Source organism: Cyprinodon tularosa, unplaced genomic scaffold, assembly GCF_016077235.1.
Source record: "Cyprinodon tularosa strain WSP-4 unplaced genomic scaffold, ASM1607723v1 ctg319, whole genome shotgun sequence".
In the NCBI taxonomy this organism is placed as follows: domain Eukaryota; kingdom Metazoa; phylum Chordata; class Actinopteri; order Cyprinodontiformes; family Cyprinodontidae; genus Cyprinodon; species Cyprinodon tularosa.
In genome coordinates, this window is record NW_024039029.1 from 269,352 (window position 1) to 291,192 (window position 21,841).

The 21,841-nt window shown below is 41.2% G+C and overlaps 1 protein-coding gene across 8 annotated transcripts in view; it reads left to right on the top strand.

Moving 5' to 3' along the window:
* The window catches only part of LOC119788510 (A-kinase anchor protein 13), a 197,905-nt gene that overhangs the window by 64,281 nt on the left and 111,783 nt on the right, over nt 1-21,841 (top strand). For all 8 annotated transcript variants that reach the window (XM_038292879.1, XM_038292881.1, XM_038292874.1 and 5 more), the window contains exons 4-8: nt 3,407-3,570; nt 3,984-4,155; nt 13,601-13,784; nt 18,703-18,898; nt 19,157-21,191. In XM_038292879.1, coding sequence (XP_038148807.1) covers nt 3,407-3,570; nt 3,984-4,155; nt 13,601-13,784; nt 18,703-18,898; nt 19,157-21,191 — 2,751 coding nt within the window. The remainder of the gene's footprint in view (nt 1-3,406; nt 3,571-3,983; nt 4,156-13,600; nt 13,785-18,702; nt 18,899-19,156; nt 21,192-21,841) is intronic.

The following is a 21,841-nucleotide window of genomic DNA, read 5'->3' on the forward strand; positions in this document are numbered from 1 at the left end:
GCTAGAAATAAGCCATAAGCTTGTTGACCCAATTAAGACTGTGGTTTCCCTGGAGCGTACCGTTTTACTAAATATTAGAGCACAGAAAATAGACATGGTCAACATTATTGCTTTCCCACATTTAATGACAAAAAAACCCAAATGGTCACATATGAACAAAATAATAAATAAAGTATGAAAATGAAAACTGGAGATGAGATGTTACTTTCCATCATGCTTCAACAGAATTATATATACCGTTTTTCACGACCATAAGGCGCACCGGACTAAAAGGCGCACTCTCAGTTATGTGTCCCATTTCTGTATTTAACACACACATAAGGCGCACCGGACTATAGGGCGCGTTTTTTATATGCAGGTACATGTCCTCTACTACCTTTAAATACCTGTACTGCGTATTTAAAAATACAGCGGGGGCAAAACTGAGTATGACTGTGCTTTATTCTTGTATTTATTACAAACTATTAATCAAACCTGGGTGCTGGCCGTGAGACAGACACATCTCAGATGACACAGCGCTGTGATCACTCCTAAATTAACTTAAAATCCTGGAAGCTGCCGACGGAATTTGTTCGCTTTTATTACCGGTATCCTGGTGCCTGCAGCTAAAATTATTTAGATGAAAAACACCTGCCAGCAGCCGCGGTGAACCTGGAGGCTGCCCAGCCTAGAGGCTGCTGATGAAGGGATTTCTACTGTCGGTGCACCGCTGGTATGTGGGGGTCTGAGTGCCTCCGACAGAAATAGATAATCTGGATGAACTGACTGCAATTATGAAGTTTTCAGGTGGACTTTCTCACTTAAAAACATATTAAAACTACTTTATTCCCACTGATCACAGCAAATATAGCTGCAAGATTTAGATTATTTAGATGAAAAAACACCTGCCAGCCGCCGCGGTGAAGAGGAGGAGACCCGCCCAGAGGCTGCTGTTGAATTAAGTTTTCAGGTAGAAAAATAGAGCGGGAGCAAAACTGAGTATGATTGTGCTTTATTAATGTATTTATTACAAAGTATTAATCAAACCCATCAAAGTCATCATCCTCTGTTTCTGAATTAAACAGCTGCGCTAAATCAGACATGCCAATTTCCCCTTCTTCGCTGTCAGAGTCACTTTCCGTGCAGCGCGGCTCCTCAGAAATAATGCCTGCTTTTGCGAAAGCTTGAACAACAGAGCCAGCAGACACGTTAGTCCAAGCATCTACAATCCATCCGCAAACTGTGGCGTAACTTGCCCGGCGCTGCCTTCCACTTATCCTGAAACTGTGGTCTCTGTCGGTCATCCATCGCTCCCACGCCGCTCGCAGCCTTACTTTGAACGGCCGCTTCACACCGATGTCGAGCGGTTGAAGTTCCTTTGTCAGATCTCCCGGGATAACGGCGAGCACAGCGTTCATTTGATTCACCATGTTTTTCTCATCAGCTGTGAGATGGGCACGCATGGAGTCACAGATTAACTGCGATGGTGATGCGTGGAAAAAAACCTGTTCTCCTCACATACACCTGCCTCAGCCACGCTTTCATCATCTCCTCATCCATCCAGCCCTTTTCATTTGCGTTAATATCATATGTCATCAGAGCGCTGTGTCTGTCTCACTGTCAGCTCCCAGATCAGCTTCTCTGATTGGTTGATGCGGCGCGTCCAGCAGCAAAACTTCAATTTTCCATCTCGAGCAGCAGCAGCGCGTTGGCCGTGCGTCAGATACTTAAACGCTCCCGACGCTGCGCCTGCTGCTCAAAACGCGCTTATACGCGCGTCAACCATTGACTTTGCATGTAAACTCGCTGCTTCTGCTGCACCTGCTGGGTCCGGTTCACACCGATGTCGAGCGGTTGAACAGCGAGCACAGCGTTAATTTGTTTCTCCATGTTTTTCACATCAGCTGTGAGATGGGCACCCATGGAGTCAGATTAACAGCGATGGTGATGAGTGGAAAAAAAACACCTGGTCTCCTTACATTCAGCCACTCTTTCATCATCTCCTCAATGAGGTGGTCTCAAAAGTCGCAGTTACAACACACATAGGGTGCACCGCACCAAAGGGCGCACCGCACATGTTTAGGGAAAAAAAAGACGTTTAAGTGCGTCTTATAGTCGTGAAAATACGGTATATAAAAAAAGACACTCCAGTGATTTGGGTGTGCAAAATCAAAGCACAGGGGATGAAACTTTTTTCTTCCTCCATTAATATGCAGACCAAGTTGTAATAAACATAAAACACAAAAAGGGGAGGATATGCAAATGGAATAATTTTTCAAACCTGGAAATAATCAGTCTCAATATTTAGCAAGTCTTCAGATAAACAACAAAACATAATATTAATAGTCACCAGAGAGCACACACCTGAAAGTCATCATCTTTTTCCAATCTAATGTTCCTTAAGAGGATCTTTATGTAGCATAGGTTTTTTTGTGAAATTATTATGGGCCTACCTTGCTTTGTAATATTTTCGGTCAATGAGATGTTATGAGGAGTTAGGTGAGATAAATCCAGCTGTTTAGAGAATAACCTTGTTAAAAATTTTCTGTCAGAAAAGAAGAAAAAGTATTTTTTCCAGGTTTTATGAATGATTTTAAATCTTTTAAACGTCCGGACCTTTTTGTTTCTTTTCATATTTGGAGCATTGTCAGACACTTATTTAAATGTAACTATAGATAATAATCCTCATTAACATCCTTGTTAGTTTTTCTTTGCTACCTCTTAGTTATTATTACCTGCGACAACCTGTCTTAAAACTTCTTTCTACTTGGTTGGTGCTTGGTTCCAGGTACTTAGAGATTCACTCCCATACAGAAAGCACATATTTTTATCATCAGCTACCACATAAATAATTTAATATGCATAAATCAAGCTGAACACTATGGCGATAGCTGTACTTCTCTACTTGTGAAAGCAAAATCTGTCGGGCTCTTTTTGGCATCAAGACGATTATAAAAAAATGAAAATATTTTTTCTTTTCTGACCTTTCTACTACCAGCAGCACATGGAATTTGCCCATTTAAATGGGGAAAACTGAACGTGTCTACAAGTCTTCCTCATTCCAGATGTTTTGTAGATCACCTGCAACGCCCCCATTTCCTGCACATATGTTTTCTGGTTCGACCATGTGCATGAAAACTTCCGAGCACAACTGTAAACTGGGATTTTGTATTTCCATCTCGTATTTGTTTTTCTAAGGTTTTTAAATGCCTCTGCTTATATTAATGGATTATTGTGTTTTCATGATGGTTATGTTGAAAATGGCCAAAAAGGGCTAAAAACGCTGTTTTAATTCTTGAGCAAGTAGCTGAATTGGTTGAAGTATTTGTGTGGATCAATTCTTAGAAGGTTTCTAATGCATAATTTTGTTTCATTTAGTTTTCCCCCTCTGATTTCTCCCATTTTTTTCTCTCCTTGTATTGAAAAGCTCATGACTGCTGTGAGGTGGTGTTGGTCACCTTATGTTCAGCCACCCAAACTACCAGTGGGAGCTCGGAGGAGCCAGCCTCCTGCCTGGCTTGCGTGGCTCCAGTGGCTGAGCATCCATTCAGCTTTTTCCAGGATTTGGCTTTTGACATGGCCCAGTTTTTGGTGGGTATTCCTTTCAGCTTTCATTATAGTATCTTTCACAGCATTGTTCATTTTTCTTTGACATTAAAACCCAAAAGCCCTGATGTCTCACAGCGATACTCAATCACTGAATTCTGTTTCATTCTGTTCATAGTCTGTTTGAAATCTAACATTGGTTATATTTTTATTGAAGAGAAAAGGATTCTGTCTCTCATATGTTCTTCTAGAATATTATTTTCTTTTGAACATTTTTAAAGCTGAACAGGATAATCCAGCTGCAGCTACAAATTGCACCCTCATGGAAATGTAACATCCTAAATGTATGCCTTTCGTTATTCCGAGGCATCTAGTTAATGTCCAATATTATAGAAATAATATAAAATAATCTCTCCCTCCTAAAACCTGATTCATCCCTCTAATCACCTTCCACATAGGTGAGCGCAGCAGGCAGAGCTGATGGCCTTGATGGGGCCCTGCTCCTGGACGAGTGTCAGATTCCCCTGCAAGAGTGCGAGCGCCTGGATGAGAGCCTGGCACTGGCCCTCCACCACCTCCAGTTGCCTCCAGGATGGAGCCTACTGGGAAGCAAACCGGCCAACAGCTCTGGTGAGTGAGGAACACAATTACAGTTTATTAAAGTATTCATCTACTTGATTTTCTTTTTTGTTTTATGCATTTTGGGATTTTCAGCCACAAACTTATCTTAATAAAATGTTATGATAAAACAACATTTTATACTTGGACATTAAAGCAGGGTTTTCTAAAATAGTTCAAATAATGAGATGTTCAATCATGCTTAATATCCCTGCAATAACATCTGCAAATGCATATTTAGTATTATCTATCCATCAGATGTGCACATCTAAGGACCCAAGATGTTAGCATGTCATGTTTTTTTTTTTTTTTTTTTTGCACACCAGCTTGATCTAAGCCACGCCTCTATTTCTTGTTCTTTTTAAAGATTCTTAGTCACTTCTTCAGCAGTTTTAGTTCCTATATATTGTCTCAATGGGTTTAATATTCTTTATGTTTTGGGTGAAGAGTTTCCAGTTTAACTTCCATCATACAGGATGATGTTACAGCAAAAATAGTAAGGATGTTTTGGTTAATTGGTGTCTTAAATTTATGTTAGAAGGGGCATGGATAAATTAAAGAAACTATCATAATAATAAAAAAAGTCTTTTTTTTTAAGGCCAGAAGAAAAAAAAAACTCTAGTTTTTTAAGGCTGTACTGCACAACCTCTAATAAAATATTGTTCACTTTTTTTTTTTTTTTTTTTTTTTTTTATACCAAAAGCTTCATTACTGTCAGTAATCTAAAATAAGGCGGAAGTTTGAATGATGCATTTTTTTCTTCCAATCAGCAGTAATACCATCTGAGTTAGTATTTGGCTTTTCAGCAGCACCCCATAAAACACTGATGTGTTCTCTGTCTGTTTTTGGCTCACTCTTCACAGCGTGATCAACATTAAAAAGAAGTGCTGGCAGCTACTTAACTGTTGGATCTACAGGGTTTTTCTGTTTCATCGCTGTACTTGGGGAGTGGGGACAGGGAGCTACCTTGATGATGATCCCAGTCATTTCTGTTTGCTGGACTAAAGCTTAATTCACCTGCTTTATTTTTGGCCATTATGAGCAGATGGAAAAGTGCAGAAAGATTTCTGTATGTTCACAAACTGGAACATGGATCACAAAGCTGCTGGTCCAAGCCCCAAATTTAAGTATTCATTTCACTTTCACAATGACTTAAGTTGAGATTAAAGTTTAAAAAATCTGCAATGTGACTCATAACTCATTGGAACCATTTTTTAGGGGTAAAACAGGAGAGCGATAGAAAATGAGGTGTAGAAATTCCCCGGAAGGAGTGAATTCCAAAATGGCTGCCACTGGCAGAATAAAAGAGGCGGTGCCTCAGAGCAGTGCTTAAAGGAAAAGTCTGGTCAGCAAGGTCCTTATTAGCTTTAGGTATAGATAATGATCCATTGATTATTCCTTAAGAATAACCAATGGATCATTATTTATACCTAAAACTAATACGTTGAATGTGATTTAATGAATTTAGCGTTAATCTGTAAAAAAAAATAAAAGCAATCATTTTTGTTACGATCACTGAGTGGGAGCGGCAATTTTTGCCTAAATATAGTAACACCTCACTCCTGACATCTTCCAGCAGTGACGTCACAGTTATAATGCTACTGATGAAACAATCAACCCAACTCTGAGACTAGGTGTCCTAATATTTCTCCTCACTAGCAGAAGACATATAAATTCCCTCTACTACATCTGAAGAAGAGTTATGGTCCCCTGAACATTCTGAACTAAACAGCAACCCACCTGAATCACACTGAGTTAAAGGTCTCTCACTTTATCTGTAAGCTAAATCCCTTTTAGCTGATTTCCTTTTCTCAGCTCATTTACACTTAGACCTGTGAGGTCTAAAGTAACATGCATGCCAACATACATGGGAAAATGCACAGCTTGGTCCACATGAAATCCTTTAGTGATAGCCAACACTTTAAGGTATAATAAATCCAAACACTGCATCCTTTCACAGACTCCCGATTCTTACTGCATCTGAACGGTTGTAGATCCTTCACTTTAAACATTGTAATAACTTTGTAATTAGCATCTCTCCCTGAGGGCTAAGGGGGTAGTTTGCCTGGCTGTCAGGTGCCTGTCACAGTTAGATAAACTTTCTATCTTTCTTCAAGCGGGTATCAATTCTTAAGTTCATCTCAGTTCTGTTTGGAAATATTTACTTTTAGGTTTTCACTGCCTGTTTTCCAAGTCATTTCCTCTTTGGTGCTGAAAGTGTAGAATGGGTTGAATACAACGCTAATGTTTCCATCAGAAATCCCACACCGTTGTGCTTCTGTGCCTTTTATGTTTCTCAAAATTGCAACTTAAAGACAATCTGATTTTGATTTTTGTTTTTTTTTTCAGTCGAGTCAGGATTGTGCATGTCTGCATCTCACTGCATAGAAAGCTGAAGTTTTATCCTCCACCTCTAACATGTGGCATATTTTAGTTGAACCTATGAAACTGGGAAAAAACAAAACAAAAAAAACTACCAACTATACAGCAGGATGGTGGGAGTATCATGCTGAGGGTTTGTTTTGCTACCAGGTTACTGTAAGGAGGACTACCTTCAAATTTCTGAACTGCAATTTTTGGTAGAAGATGGACAGTTGAGACTCTGTGTCGTCATCAGAAATATCTTTATCAAATATTCCTAATTTTTAGTTTCTTTGCAACTTCAATGAATGTTTTAACCATACATTAGTCAGAAAGTATATATCTGTGCCTGTATGTATATTTTTTGACCCACTGCAGATTCAAAAATTTGAACTTTTGCGCTGAATTCTAATATCTTTACTCCAAGCTAAAAATGGTTCTAATGTGTCTTTAAAAGACCAAATCAAATTACCTCCAATGTCCTGGTGAGTGGATTTAAATCAACCATCTGCTCCGTCCCCTAACTAGATGTCCTGATCTGATATTAATATTGCAATAGGGCTGAGCGATTCATCAATTTCATTGGATGAGCAAATTTTTTGTTTATGAAAATGTCATTTTAGGAAAATCTATATATATATTTTTTAACAGTCCCTTCTAGTGCTTAAATAAAATACAGCTTGAAGTGCGATGAGCAAATATCAACAGACATGGTTGACAAATTCCAGCAGTGCCACAGAATGGTGAATATTTACGCAGCTACTTAATAGAGCCCAATTGAGTGCAATTCCTCAGGGTAAAGCGACAACTTGCTGTGATTGAAGATCAGAAGATATATATATATATATATATATATATATAAAGAATTACAGCAACTCTTAGTTCTAGTGAATACTCCTCAGAGCCTTCTAATAGAACATAAAGGTGGAAGAAATTTCCCAAACCAACAAATGCAAACATGAATACAGCATCAGTGCAAGAAAATATCAATCTATCTATTTCTAAAATCATTTGTACTTTAGAGCCTAAGGATAGCTTTGGCGTGACTGGTATCAGTATTAATAAGGGAGTTTAATCATGCATTCATTAGCTTAGCTTCATCTAAAGCAGGCATCCCCAAAGTCAGTCCTGGAGGGCCGCCGTCCTGCAGGTTTTAGAGGTTTCACTGCTCCAGCACAGCTGATTCCTCCAGGAACTGACTTTGGGGATGCCTGATCTAAAGCAGCTTTAGCTTCTGTTTTAGCAAACTGTATCGTTCATACCTTTTTTTTTAGGTCAGTTTGAGTAAAACCCCTCCTGGAGTTTAGTATTTTATTTGTATTTTATCACAATAAAATCTTAAACTTTATCTTTTTTACAACTTTGCATAGAGGTGCTAACTTGCTTCGCTGCTTTACTTCCTCGTTTACCCCCTCGGCACACGCAGTGTTCTACCTTCATTATTTCTTCATTTTGAGTAAATTTCACCACTCTGAGATCAATCAAGTCAATCAATCAATTGTTATGAATATGCACAGAGAGGTTTATTTAATAATGGACATAACAAAAACACAAAAATAGCCATTACTGACAAACTTTGGACACAGCCAGAGCGAACTACATGCATTTAAAAAAATATCGTCGTATTGTGTGACTTTGGCCTTTGCAGTGAGTGTGAACCCTAATCTAAAACTTGTGTTCATCTGCTCTGAGAACATGCAGCAGTTTTGCTGCTGAGAAGAGGATGTATCAGTGCAGAATAAGACACGATTTTATCGAAATGAAAGTGGTAATTTTCTCTGGCCGTTGACTCATTTCACTGTAATCAGTTAAAGGGAGCGAAATGAGCTGATGTGTATGATAAACTCTGGGAGGTAATTGCTCTGTGTGAAGCAGCATAAATAAGACTTGTGGGGGTAGTTAGTGTGCTGCCTCTGGCTGTTGCTAAGATAATATCTTATGGCTCAACTCAGATTTGGATTTCTGACTAAGCCAACGTAACTGACAAGTTAGGTTGTGTTGTTTTACATAACTGACAAAAAAAACAGGCGTACATGACGCAGGGAGTGTGGCTGGCATTAACAGCCTGCTCGCTAATTAAAAGGTTCTAATACTTTGTTTTCTGTCAAACAAACTGATGGCATTTTTGGTAATGGCTTCCCCCTGGATGAAATAAGAGTAACAGTGATAAGTCCTTTGATTCTACCGCTGCACACACAGACACGCCCTCTCTCTCATTTGCATCGGAATCAGTTGTCACGGCGTGGACGTGGAAGGCTGCTTCCAGCTGCGGTGACTGATGTGTGCTCTAATAGGCTTTGCTGCGCAATATGTCACCTCTTCAACACGAGACGTTCTGCTGCGGCGAACTGCAGGGAGGAGAGAGGAGCGCTCCATTTATCAGATCTGTCAGATGATGGATAGCGGCGAAATGTAGGTGGAGGTGGCGGTGGTTTATCTCAGTCATCCTTCACGCTGTGGGCCCACAGCAGTCACTGATCTCACACCACTGCCAGCTATTTATTGTTGTCAGGGATGTTCATCTCACCTGGGAAATCTTGCATGTCATTAAAATGGTTAACAGTTCCCTGTTTGTTCACCCGGTCTGAGCAGGCGGCTGCAGCAAGCCTTAAATGATCTTTGGACGCTGAGTTATAGATCACATCGAAATAAATCTGTCTGAAGGGATCCGCAGCCTCAAGCAACTCCATCTTGTAGAGATAATTTTGTATCATTTCTAAGTTTTTCATCACACCAGTACAGTACAGTACAGGTCTGCTTTATGCTAACAGGAGCCTTTTTGACAAGTTTACACAATGCTATATGGCCTCAGTGGGATTCATGTGATGGGCTCTTCTCACCATACAGCAGAGTACCTTGGCACGCCTCTATATCTTTATGTTTAGAGCTAATTTTAGCTCTAAATGTAAAGATCAAGTCATTCTGTCCTTTTTTTAGATTAGTAGAGGATTCGATTCGCCTCTAACCACTAATAACTCATTAAAAACCTAAAGACTCACATCAGAACACAGAATAGACATCTATTGTTTTTCTATCACAAACCAGAAGACGTCATAGTTCTGTTCAGGCCCCACCTTGCTTAAAAAATTTTTCTAATAAAATCTGTTTCTCATTTTTTCTTTAGAAATCACCAAATTAGTAGACTTAGAATGAATGTCTGAGAATGCTTCAGAGTTTTTTAAAGAGCATTAGAGAACAGACAACAGAGGCCCAAAAGACACAGCAGACGGGTCAGGGAAAACGGCGTGGAGAAATGTACTGCATTGTTAGGTTTACGGAAATATGAGGTTTTTAAACCGTTCAGTGCGTCTGGAAATGGCACAAGTACACAACAAAAAATGCCTTCTAAAAAAATAAGAAAAAAATATAGTGTTTTAAGAGAATAATTGCTTATTTTGAGCAAAATAATCTGCCAGTGCAGCAAGCAAATGAGACTTGGTAAGATTTCTTAAAACAAGAACATAATATCTAAGTAGTAAGCATCCAAAAAAACTTAAACCAAGTATAAAAATCTATTTTTCTTTAACTTGTAAAGATTTTTTCTGTTATTTTAAGCAATGTATTCTCATTTATTAGTCATTATTGCTTAGAATTAAATGTCCTCTAACCAATTGTTGCTCAAAACAAGCATACAAAATGTTTAAAAACAAGGCAAATGTACTTGATACCAGTTCATTTAAAGGCTTAAAACTAGTCGGTTTTTCTTAGCTAGAAATAATTTCATTATTAAGGTGTAGTGAATGTATGGGAAAAATACACTTGAAAATATTACTATTTTAGCAGAAATGTCACAGAATTAAGCGAAATACCCACCCACCCCCCCCTCCTCCAAAAAAAAAAAAAAAAAAAAAAAAGCTGAGGGCTGCACAGGCCAAACAATAAAGAGATGGTGATGTATTCATTCTAGCTAATCTGAATCGTTCAATTCCATTTGGAGAGCGAGATCATCTGTGGTAGCAGCACTAGACATCTTCCAGGCATGTGAGCAAAACTAGCAGCAGTTCAGTGGACAGGATGAATGAATAGTAGCCGGCGCACGCGGATGACGTCATACACACTCCGCTTTGTTTTTAAAAGATAAAAGTATAAAATATAAACGCGTATGTCTGGGGGACAGTGATTCGCCTATGTTATGAATGCTGGCGTACCATAAAGAATAAATTATGAACAGTTTAGTTTGCGCTTCAAGTCGTTGTCCATAGGAAGACGTTACTTGGATATAACCCAACGGAATATCTTCAGAAGAGCTCCATATGACATAAAACTTATAGAACATGATGCAATAACGTAAAATCAAGGGCCAAATGTAAAAAAAAAAAAAGGCGTTTCCTTTTAAGGCAGAGCTTCTATTATAATAAGCATATGTATGATGTACAGTAGTTATGATGTATTGTAAACAGTGAATGGTCCACTGGGAAGGTTCAGAATCTCAAAGCTAAATTAGGAATGACATTCTCAATAACTGATAACTGATCAGAATTCGTAAGGTCGGGGAAAAAAATCAAACAGGTTTTATTTTCAGTCGACCGTCGTGGGGATATCGCTCAGTGGGCAAACAATGATTCTTCTTCTTCCTCTCAGATGAAAACATAGAAGCATGGCGGGGGTGCAATGGGTGAAATACAGTTTTTTCTGTAAAATTGACAGACGGCAGTAGCCATGTTTGCTCAGCCATGTCTTTATAAAAATTTATTGTCACCTTTTCTTTTTAGGCCTTTCAGCACAAAATTACCAACGCTGCGCTTTTCACTCTAATGAGCTTCGTATTCCTCTTTTACTGGTTTAGCTTCTGGATGGACGATTCCGAGTAGCTCCATCTACTGTGGAGCATCGTGCTGCACAGACATCGTGAGCTGTGAACTCACACTATACGACGAAACACTGCGGTTCCATCATACAGTGTGAGCTGTAGCTGCATACAACGATTGAAAAAATCACACAGCATATGCCCGGTTTTAAGAGAGCATGAATCATGTGGTGGTCTGGTCAAGTACCCCAAACACAGATCTGTGTTGCAGAAAATTAACTCTGAACACAGTGATGGTGGCAGCATCATGTTTTTCATCAGCAAAGACATAGGTAGTCTGCACTTTATAGGGAGGATGGATGGTGCCAAAAATATCTGGCAATACTAGGAGAAAACCTGTTAGAAAAAACTATGAGTCAGAACTTCCTCCTCTAGCTGGACAGTAACCTTAGACAGAAAGTTTAAGTTAACAAACAATTCTTCAGATCAGCGGTTTCCTGAACTATTCTGCATCTGGCCTCTAATATTCAGTGGAAGTCTCCAGTCACATGTACAGAGCAACAAAATGAACCCTCTGCATTTAATCCATCCCCTCGGGGAGCAGTGGGCTGCCATTGTACAGCGGCCGGGGAGCAGTGGGAGGTTAAGGACCTTGCTCAGGGACCAAGAGTATCAGTCTGTGGGTGTGAGACTCAAACTCAAAACCTCAGGATTCTAAGTGCAATGCCCGAACCACTAGGCCGCCACTCCACTTATACTTATAAAAGTATTACTACAATTTATTTAGTCACTGAATTTAATCTTCCTGCATGTAGCCACATGTTTTCCGGCTCTCTACCGTGGTTATTAAAACATGACTGTTATCTTACATTGCCCTTAGTTACGAGCGTTGGTGTGTGCATAGTTCTCCGTCTACTGTGTCTTTTTTTTCAAGTCAATCGTCTCATTTTCTCCTCTTTAAGCTATTTTCCAAAGATGAATGGCCAAAAATTTCAGTTCAAAGAGTTACAAAACTACTAGGGCAATCTGTGGCTCTGTTTGCAGTAAAAAGACACTTTTTTCTGAGTTTTATTTCAGACCCAGTTTTAAACCATCTATTGTTTTAGAGTTTCACTTTACAGCTACGTACTGCTTCAGAATATGCCTTCCAATGGTTGTCGGTTCAAATTAACTTTATGAAAATAACCATTGAGAGGGTATTTAACAATCCTTTAATTCAGCCCACATTTCTCCACTAAATGTTCGATTGGGTCCAATGTCATATTCTAATCTTAAACTGTTGTCTTTGTAAGCCTTTAGCATTCGATGTGGAAGCATTTAGCCATAACTGTATGCGTTTCTTTCTCCCTGCATGATAATGGCATAGTTAAACCACCAAAACACTCACCAGCCAAGCATTTCCTGCTGCTGCTCGGCATCTCGCATTCCAGTCCGGCCGGGCTCGACCAACCGGAGCGTCACATTTCAGCAATTATATTAAAAGTTCATCAGGGCAGGGGGGTTGGGAATGGCCCAGGGTAAATGGGCTGGAAACACTCATTTGCAGACACTGCTGATTATATAGATGTTGCTGGATAATTGTTGAGCTGCTGATAAGTTTTCCCTCTTTCTTCCCAAATTGGGTCATAATTGGCTGCACCACACAGAGCTACCCTCGAACACGTTTCCTGTTTTTGTAGCGCAACAACTTTCATGACCGTTTGGAGAGTAGAACTTATTTTACTGAGGATATTCGTAGGAAAACATAGATTGGCTTTAAGATATGAACCCAGAATTAAATCAGCTCCATACCAAGAAAGATGGAGTGCTAAATAGGAGCCAGCGTGTGGTAGATCCAGTAGCCGAGCTGTTTGGCCTCTAAGACTGGAGGCAACCTTTCCCAGAACCTGTTGCTTTGGCAGGCATGGGGAGGTTTTTCCACGAAGAGACATAAATCGTCAATGGAAGCAACTCTGCGCTTTACGGTGTTATTAAGAGGCGGCATGAGACAGAGGGCACATAGTGAGCTAAATTAAAACTGGGAATCTGGTGCACTTGGATGTGGCTCACCTCTGCTGAGACCAAACCATGTGTAGAGATTTAGTGGCTTTGCTAAATTTTACGTCCTGCTGGAGCTTTTAGTGTGAGATGCAGCTTCAGAAGTTTTTTTTTCACTCTGGCTGTTTCTGTGAATTATTTACTGGACCGCCTTCTTTCATTTGGCAGAGTTTGTGTGTTGCTGAGCTGCTTCAGGTGATGGTATGTGACATCAACAAATCGGTTCCCTGCTCAGCTTTTCTCTGCCTTTCTTTGTTTTGTCCAGCTTGGATGTATTGGTGCATTTGTCATCTTTTGTCTCTTCCTCTGCAGGCCCGAGCCCTCAGGAGACTCTGCTGCATTTCTCAGCACGCCGCGGCCTCTCTCGGGTGACACGCTTTCTGCTGCGGCAACCAGGAGCCAGGGAAGCCCTTCAGCTGGTCAATAAAGAGGGACACACCCCAGCTGCTCTAGCAACGCAGCGTGGACATGAACATCTCCATGAACTCCTGTCCAAGTGAGGGATGTTTAGGTGTTATAACCTCTGGTACATCTACTTTGTTTAAAAGAAGGAAAGCATGATGTTATTCCTCTTTCTTTAAATATTAAATTGTTCAAGCTGTTAACATTTGTTTAAATAGATTTCTGCTAAATCCTTTAAAATCGTAAATGTCAAAATGCTCTGAAGTTATTTGATTCATATTCTTGCTTTCATCACTGCTTTAGTTTCAAGCCTAAGACTGTCTACGTTTAGTACTCCTGGAATATTTCAAAACCAAAATGTTTCTTTATTCTGAAGGCATTTATGCCCCCCCCCCCCGCATCCCACTGGTTGCAATACATAAAGAGAGGCTCCTACTACCCATAGGATGAGCAGGGGTTTTGGACTGCAGTTTTGTCCTCATGTAAATAAAAAACCATAATAATGTCCGGGATTTGAATGGGGCAGATTATAAAAAAGTCAAATAAAACATAAGAAACAGGGTTTTTTTAATAGTAAAGAACAGCATCCTACTTTATGGCCAGTATGTGCACCATGCGACTTTTGCAATTTAGGTTAATAATGTATTTCTGAATTAAACTGAATTGAATTGGAAACGGAGGTAAAGGTGCAGATATATGACTAGATATATGTAATAGACTCTGTGTCTATAGAAAATAAAACATGGCCATAACAAGGACTGCAGAACGGTTTATAACTGATACTTTTTGTGAAGTTTACCACAGTTATTTTTAAATTTCCTAAAGAGGTGACCCTGATCAGCCTCTCGTGTCCCGCATTGACCACCCGTAGCATCCTTCTGGTTCTCCTTTTGTTTTTATTAAAGCTCAGAGGATGGCTATTTTGCTTTATCTGTTTCCTGTAACCCTAAGCTTCAAACTTGGTAAAGCATACTGTTTGTTAAAACGGTGTACTTTGGTCTGACCTGCTTGCTATGTACACACTGCATGTTACCAAACATGGTGCCCATGGCTAGTTTATGTTGTGATTCAGCATTTTTAGTGTTTTCCCCAAAAGTGGATGCATTTTTCTTTGCCATAGTGTCTCTCTTCTTGTCTGGAGAGGAGTTCACATAAACACACCATGTGTACCAGACATGTACATCAGTGTTTTCCAAACTATTTTTGACTTGTTCCCCTTTTTGTCTTACCATGACTTCCCCTCTCAGTCAAAAGTATTGCAGATTGTCTAAAAGTGGAATATACAATAACTAAAATGAAGACTATTTTACTTAATCTTTTAATTTGAGCATTTAATCTTTATTATTTTATGTTTTCCATCAAGATAACATAAATATGTTGCCTGGAAGTTAGTAAGATGTCAAAATAAATCAAAAATAAAATCCTATTATAAACCTGTATTTATAAATCTGGAGCTCCTCTGAGTAACTCCCTTATAATCACATTTAAACTTGATGAATTGGGAACAAAATACAGAACAAAAATTATAGTCAGACTGACTTAATTCTACTTTGTCTTCATGAAAACACCTGAGCTGCTTTGATGAGCTCTAATAGCTCAGTGTGTAAAACAGCAGATCCTAGGCTGTTCTCTACTTCCAGCCTGTTCCTCCGTTTGGTTTGGATGTGAGTCGCAGCTAAAGTTGAACTCAAAAACATAACAATAAACTGCCTTTTTGGTCGATAAAAGTGTGTTAAATTTTTCAGTTGGGTCCTCAGAAAGCCAAAAAAGATCCCAGCCCTTTTCTAATTTACTACCTAAGAAATCAAATCTTTTCATGTAACCCTTGCAATGCACGGTTTACACGGATCACTAGGGGCACGCATAACCCCAGCTGGGAAACACATATGTACATCACTGCTACAGATATTATATTATAATATTGCTGTTGTGAGTCAAATATTGCAGCATTGAGCTAATAATACTACTGAATGTGACACTTAGGTTTAAAAAAGTTTTCCCTCTGCAGTGCTGAATGTATACTCTGAGTTAAACCGAGGGATAGCTAACTGTGTGGTTAGCCTTCTTAATAATAATCCTCCCCAAGAGCACTGACATTTAATCCCCAGATGGTCAATTGATTTAAAAAATATATGCATTCTTTTTTCCTTTTTATTATTTACATTTTTATCTCATAGAAAAGCAAGAAAAATACTTAGCTATGACACAGCTGTTTCCCATAATTTGTATACCTTAAGCCGGGCATACGCTGTGCGATTTTTTTTTCAGTCGTTGCACACAGCTACAGCGTACAGAGTTCACAGCTCCCCATGTATGTTCTCACACTGTTCAGCACGACGCTCTGATGTGATCTGCATGTCTAAAAACCAGATTGGACTCAGCTCCACAGTGAGATGGCGCTACTCGGACTCATCTATCCAGAAGCCAAATCAGTAGAAGAGGAACTATAGTGAAACATGCTGCTGTGGCAATTTGTGCAATTTTGTGCTGAAAGCCCTAAAAAGAAAATGCGATGACGTACGTATTTGGACAAAGACATGGCTAACAGAAAGAACATGCTTCTATGTTTTTATCTGAGAAGCAGAAGAAGAATCCTTGTTTTCCCACTGAGCAATTTGCCATGCAAAAACCCAAAATGTTCGATTTTCTGCCGACCTTACAATTCCTGATCAGGAGGTGGTCGTGAGGGGCTGATCGCCCCTCGTTACCCCCTTTACACTACAGGACGCACGATCAGGCTGAAAGTCGGGCTGATCGAAAAATTCACGCAGAACTGGAAAGTCGCCCCGAAAAGGGCAGAAAATCGCACAATGTATGTCCGGCATTAAAGGAGTAACAGGTTTTGATGTCCCAGAAAATTCTCTAAATTAACTCAGATTGAAACCTGTTTTGCATGTTACATTTTTTTATTTATTTTTTTTTTGCAAAATGCTAATGTATATAGTAATATTGCAACAAAGAAACATTTTCTTTTACTTTCCTTTTTGGTCCAAACCTTCCTCGCCCTGTTATAGCTGAAGGTAATGGTCATTTAGCGGCTTCCATATCTTTGCAATTCTGCGATATTTTGTACCAACTATCAGTTCATTCCCACCTTAGTTCCGATAAACCAGGGGTGCTCAAGTCCAGTCCTCAAGAGCTACCATCCTGTACCTTTTAGATGCATCTCTTCTCCAACACACCAGAATCGAACGGCTCAATCCATCATTTAGCCCAGCAGAGGAAAGGTAACGAGCCACTCATTTGATTCAGGTGTTTTAAAAGTGGGGTGCATCAAAAAGTTGCAGGATAGTAGCTCTTGAGGACTGGACTTGAGCACCCCTGAGATAAACCCTAATTATATAAAGAAAAAAAACAAAGCGCTATGGTGAAATGATGGCAAAGGAGCGAATCTCTTTTTAAACACCTGCATGTGATAAGTCCGATAATTTGCTTCCTCTATCCATTGTTGCCATGATGGTAGTTTTCTTCCTAGAATGATAGAAGCATTCAAAGAACATGGACAATGAGCTCCAACTGCTCAGCCCCTTCATACCAAGGCTGAGTTCAGGGTAGTGCCATTCCCATCACAGTATTGGGGAATTGATTTGGGAACTGTACCCATCTCCTTTTTAAGTTACCCGTTATTAACCACTAGGGGTGTAAATATTAATCGTTTTGTATCGATGCATCGATCAAACAGCCGACGATCCGATGCATCGATACGTCCGCAAGATAATCGATTCATGTTTTTTTTTTCTCCGGTCTATTTTTATCCATTTGCTCCTGGACGTAATTCTCCCTCCCGTGCTGCGGTGGCGCTAGACCTATTTTGCCCTCCTACCTCGCTTCCTGGTTATACTCTTACAGCATTGTGTCGCAGTGAGCTTGACACAGACATTTTTAAATTATGCTCAAGATTGAAGCGTGGGCTGTGCTAAACACTGTGGGTCTAGATACGGCCGAGGCGGAGAGGAAGTGGGGGGGAGTTTAGTCCGACGACGGAGGGACATGAGGGCCAAAAAGAGCGAAGATCCAGGTGGATCTCACCTCGCTCTTCTAGCACGTCAAACTTTATGAGTTGTTTTCCGCAATTTCGATCATAAAAACAAAAGAAGCCTGCGTTCTGTCTGTGGCACTGTTTGCGGTCAGCTACAATTTGGGAGAGGTGCGGCGGAGCGTCTGTGGAGGGGGCGGGGCCATCTGGAGCCGAGGTACTGCATTGCACTCATTGCACTGATTTTGTGCAGTATTTTTGCAGTATTTTTTGATGCAACTTTTCTTCTTCTGCTCTATTTGCTGTTGTTTCTAAAAAAAAAATGCATAACAATATTACAGCTTTCATTGATTTCAAATTTGAAACATTGTCTAGCCTGTAAGGTTAGGAAAAAAAAAAAAAAAAATGAACCAATTAATCGAATCGTATCGTGGTGTATTCTTGAGTATCGAAAATAATCTAATCGTTGGGTCAGGAAATCGATACTGAATCCAATCGCCATGATGGATGTGATTTACACCCCTATTAACCAAACCTAATTGTTTAATTGTTCTGTTTAAAAACACTTAATTATCTAATGGACCGGAGCTCATCATAAAGTGGAAATGCTGCCCTTTTTTTCTCTCTGTGTTTATGGCAGAATAGTCTGCACGTAACTCAGAATGAGGATGCCACTACCTGAAAAAAACAACTGCCACTTAGAGAGCTTCCCTGTAGCCGGGTGTAGTTTTAAAACCTCCAGCCCTCCCTGCATGTGTTGATGATTCCATTCGGCTCATGAAAAGTGAAGTCACACTCAGCCAGGCCGGTGACTTCAGCTGGCCGGCCTTGGTGTTGATGTGATCCACCCAGGATTACGCAAACGGGAAGGTGTAGCCCCCTTCACAGGACTATCACTGCAAGAGGGGAAAAAAAGAAACGGACAAACATTCAATAAGTTTCAAACTATAGAGAAGGATTTCGGTTTTGTTCAATAGCTGCTTTACCAGGAGGGACCTTTTATCACAGCTTTTTGACAGCATTCGTTTCACGGCAGGACGGAGACGGACCCGGAGACGGACGAGGTGCCTGAGACTCTCCAGCTGGTGTCTGCAGACTGTCGAGTGTGCTGCAACTCCCCAGTGTTGAACACACACACTCTGACGGTGAGCATCCGCCCCGGACGCCGCGCTCCGACCCTTCAGGAGAGCGTGGAGTATCTTCTGCACCTATTGAACCACCTCAAAGCAAAGGTGAGAAGCCTGGCCCTCCCTGCCTTATCTCCTGGCTGACTGGTTTTATCTGGGAGCTCTGCTGCTTCTGCTCGTTCAGGCTGTTTGTTTTTTAACTGGCTTCTTTTTTTTTTTTTTCTAACCTTCTGGCCTATTTGTTCAAGCAGGGAAACACCTTATGTAATCACAGAGCTGGCTGCTGATAAGAACAAGAGAGGAGCTCTTTTGGTTCCTCTGCCAAATTAAAACAGAAATGTAACATTTCTCTGTGATCTGCAGGGACTTTCTGTGTTGGAGCTACAGTTGGACTCGCTGCACACAGCTGCTGAATGTCGTGACGGCGAGACAACCGACTTACTCCTGCAGCCGTCCTTAACGTCAGAGTGCCAGCTTACAGAAACCAAAGAAAGTGAGGGGGAAAGCGTCAAAGAGGAGAGAAACAACACTGTTGTTTGTGAGCTTAGGGAGAGTTGTAACTTGGAGACGGAGGGCAGTTTCCCTCCACCGTCAGAAATCCCTCCCCTGCAGCACGGCCTCGACCCCGAGGCGGACGGGGTGTGTCTCTGTCTGAACTCTGAGGGAGAGGGCTGCCAGACAGACCAGGAGGGGAGCCCTGATTCCAGTTCCAGTTTGAATTTGTGTGACAGGAGTGAAAGGGCACAGGGTGAGGCTGAAGGGGAAAACAGCGCTGTGGGAAACGTCCCAGCAGAAGGCTGCGGTAAACAGGCAGAGGAAGCTGACACAGAGGAGGCTGTGATCCGGGAAGAACAGAAGGCCACGGAGGGAGAGGAGCAGCCTGAGCAGGAAGCAGGAGACAGAACAGCCACGAGGAGGGAGGAGGAGAGCGGATCAGAGACATCAGCAAGCGGAGACACAGACTGCTCAGTCATGGGCCAGTCTCCGCTGTCAGGGAGCTCCGAACTTTTAATCACCTGTGAATCAGAAGCAAAGCAAAGATCTCTGGAAGGAGAGAACACTGAGAACGAACACAGAGAAGTTACCCAGGAACCTTTCAACAGGCCCAATCCAGAGGAAGAGGATGATGGGAGGGAAGAGTTAAATGGCTCCGTATCAACCCCGGGAGACCCTCCCAACCCACCGCTGATAGTCTGCGGTGATGTAATAGAGCAGCATGAATCTGCTGTTCCACAGCTCCTGATAGAAGGCCTCCATGAGGGGGAACCTCCGCCAGACATAAACAGCCGAGAACAAAACCAGGAAACAGCTGGTAGGGATTATAAAGCCGAGCAGGAGCTGGGCTCAGCTCCAGAAGCTGCTTGTCATTCCGGGAATCGTGCTGAAGCTGCGAGCGGCGAGGAGCCAGGCGGCGAAGACGCAACTGAACCCCAAGATATAGCTTTGGAGAAACCTGAGAATTTGGGTTTTTGCATGGCTGACGGCTCCAGAGAGGAATCACAGATTGACCATTTCTACTCGGAGGCTTCATCGGAAAACATGCTGACTAAAAAGAAGGCTGACCACGACTCAGGCCTGGTACACCGCGTCTCAAGCGATGAGGAAGGCAGTTTCAGATCCTGCGGAAGCTCCTCGACAGAAATATTTCACCCTGCTCAGGACAACGGCACCAGAGAGGAGGGAGATCTGCTTCCAAACGCCACTGTAGAAATATCCTCAACAGGATGTATGGAGGACCCAACTGATCTGACATCACTTTGTCACGATGGCTCATTAGGTGGCGACAGCGATCTCTCTTTGGATTCTGTTATTGTCGGTTCCCTGACGCCTACAGATGGTAGTAAAAACGGCACAGAGTCTGAATCCAGTCGGTCAGCCGACATCCACGCAGTGGAGGATTTGACTCCTGAGTCCAGCGAGGAAGTACTCCCAGAACTTCCTGAACAGGATTCAGTTTCGGATCCAGCTGTTTCAACGGCAGAGGATTCTCCAACAGACATCAGGGAGTCCTGCACCTCTGATTTGAACGCTGAGGTTGACTGTGACGCATCAAAGATGTCTGTGGGAGAGAAGGACGAAGCCAACGGTCCCGTTAATGATGATCAACAGATGGATGTGGATGATAAATCGGATGCAGTAGAGGAAAGTGGAAATGTCCCGAAGCAAATTGAACAGGAAGACTCGGAGAAGACGGTCTCAGCAGGATCAGCTGAGAATACTTTAGCCGTCTCGTTATCACAGGACCCTGATCCACTGTCAGACACCGTGGATGCTCACCTCGTGGAAGTAGAACCCCCTGCTGCTGTCGCTGAAGTGTCTCTGGATCAGATGGCTGACGGCCCAAACGCTGGCGACGCTGTGGATGCAGCGCTGGAGAGCTGTGCCGCCGCACACCAAGGTGGGAAACACTGATTTATCTACTTGCATCAGCAGGTTTATTTTAGATTCACACACTCATGCATCACAGGGCGATATGTTTGTCAGTGTCTCATTCCCAAGCTAATATTCTAAATCACATGCAGTGCTTTACTCATGATTAATGGGAAAAGCTCTGCTAAGTTAAATGCCATGTAGCTCACTTTAAATGTGGTTAGAGAAGGTTTTTAGCATTACTCTGACATCTCGCTGATGTATAGCAGCTGTCACACTTGTTTCTTTAGCTTTTTACCTCCCAATTCTGCACTCATTTGGGATATAGACTCAAGGCCATACATTTCTGAAGATTGTTTTTAAGGTTAGAGCAGCTTCATATGTTTAGGGCCTTGCATGGATTTCATTGTCTTCTTTAACTTTCTGCATAGTCTCACATTACAGCCAAAAAAAATCAATCTATCTTATTTGGGTGTAATGAAAATCCTACACAACTACACTGCAAAAAATAGAATTTGTCTTAAAATGAGGGGGTAAGTGAGACACTTTGCCAATGGAACAAGAGAATATACATTTAACATAAGAAAAAAAACAATTTCTTGTCTTACTCCAAGTGCATATTATCTAGTTATCTGATTTTAAGAGCAAAAATACAAATTTTATTGGCAAATCATCTTA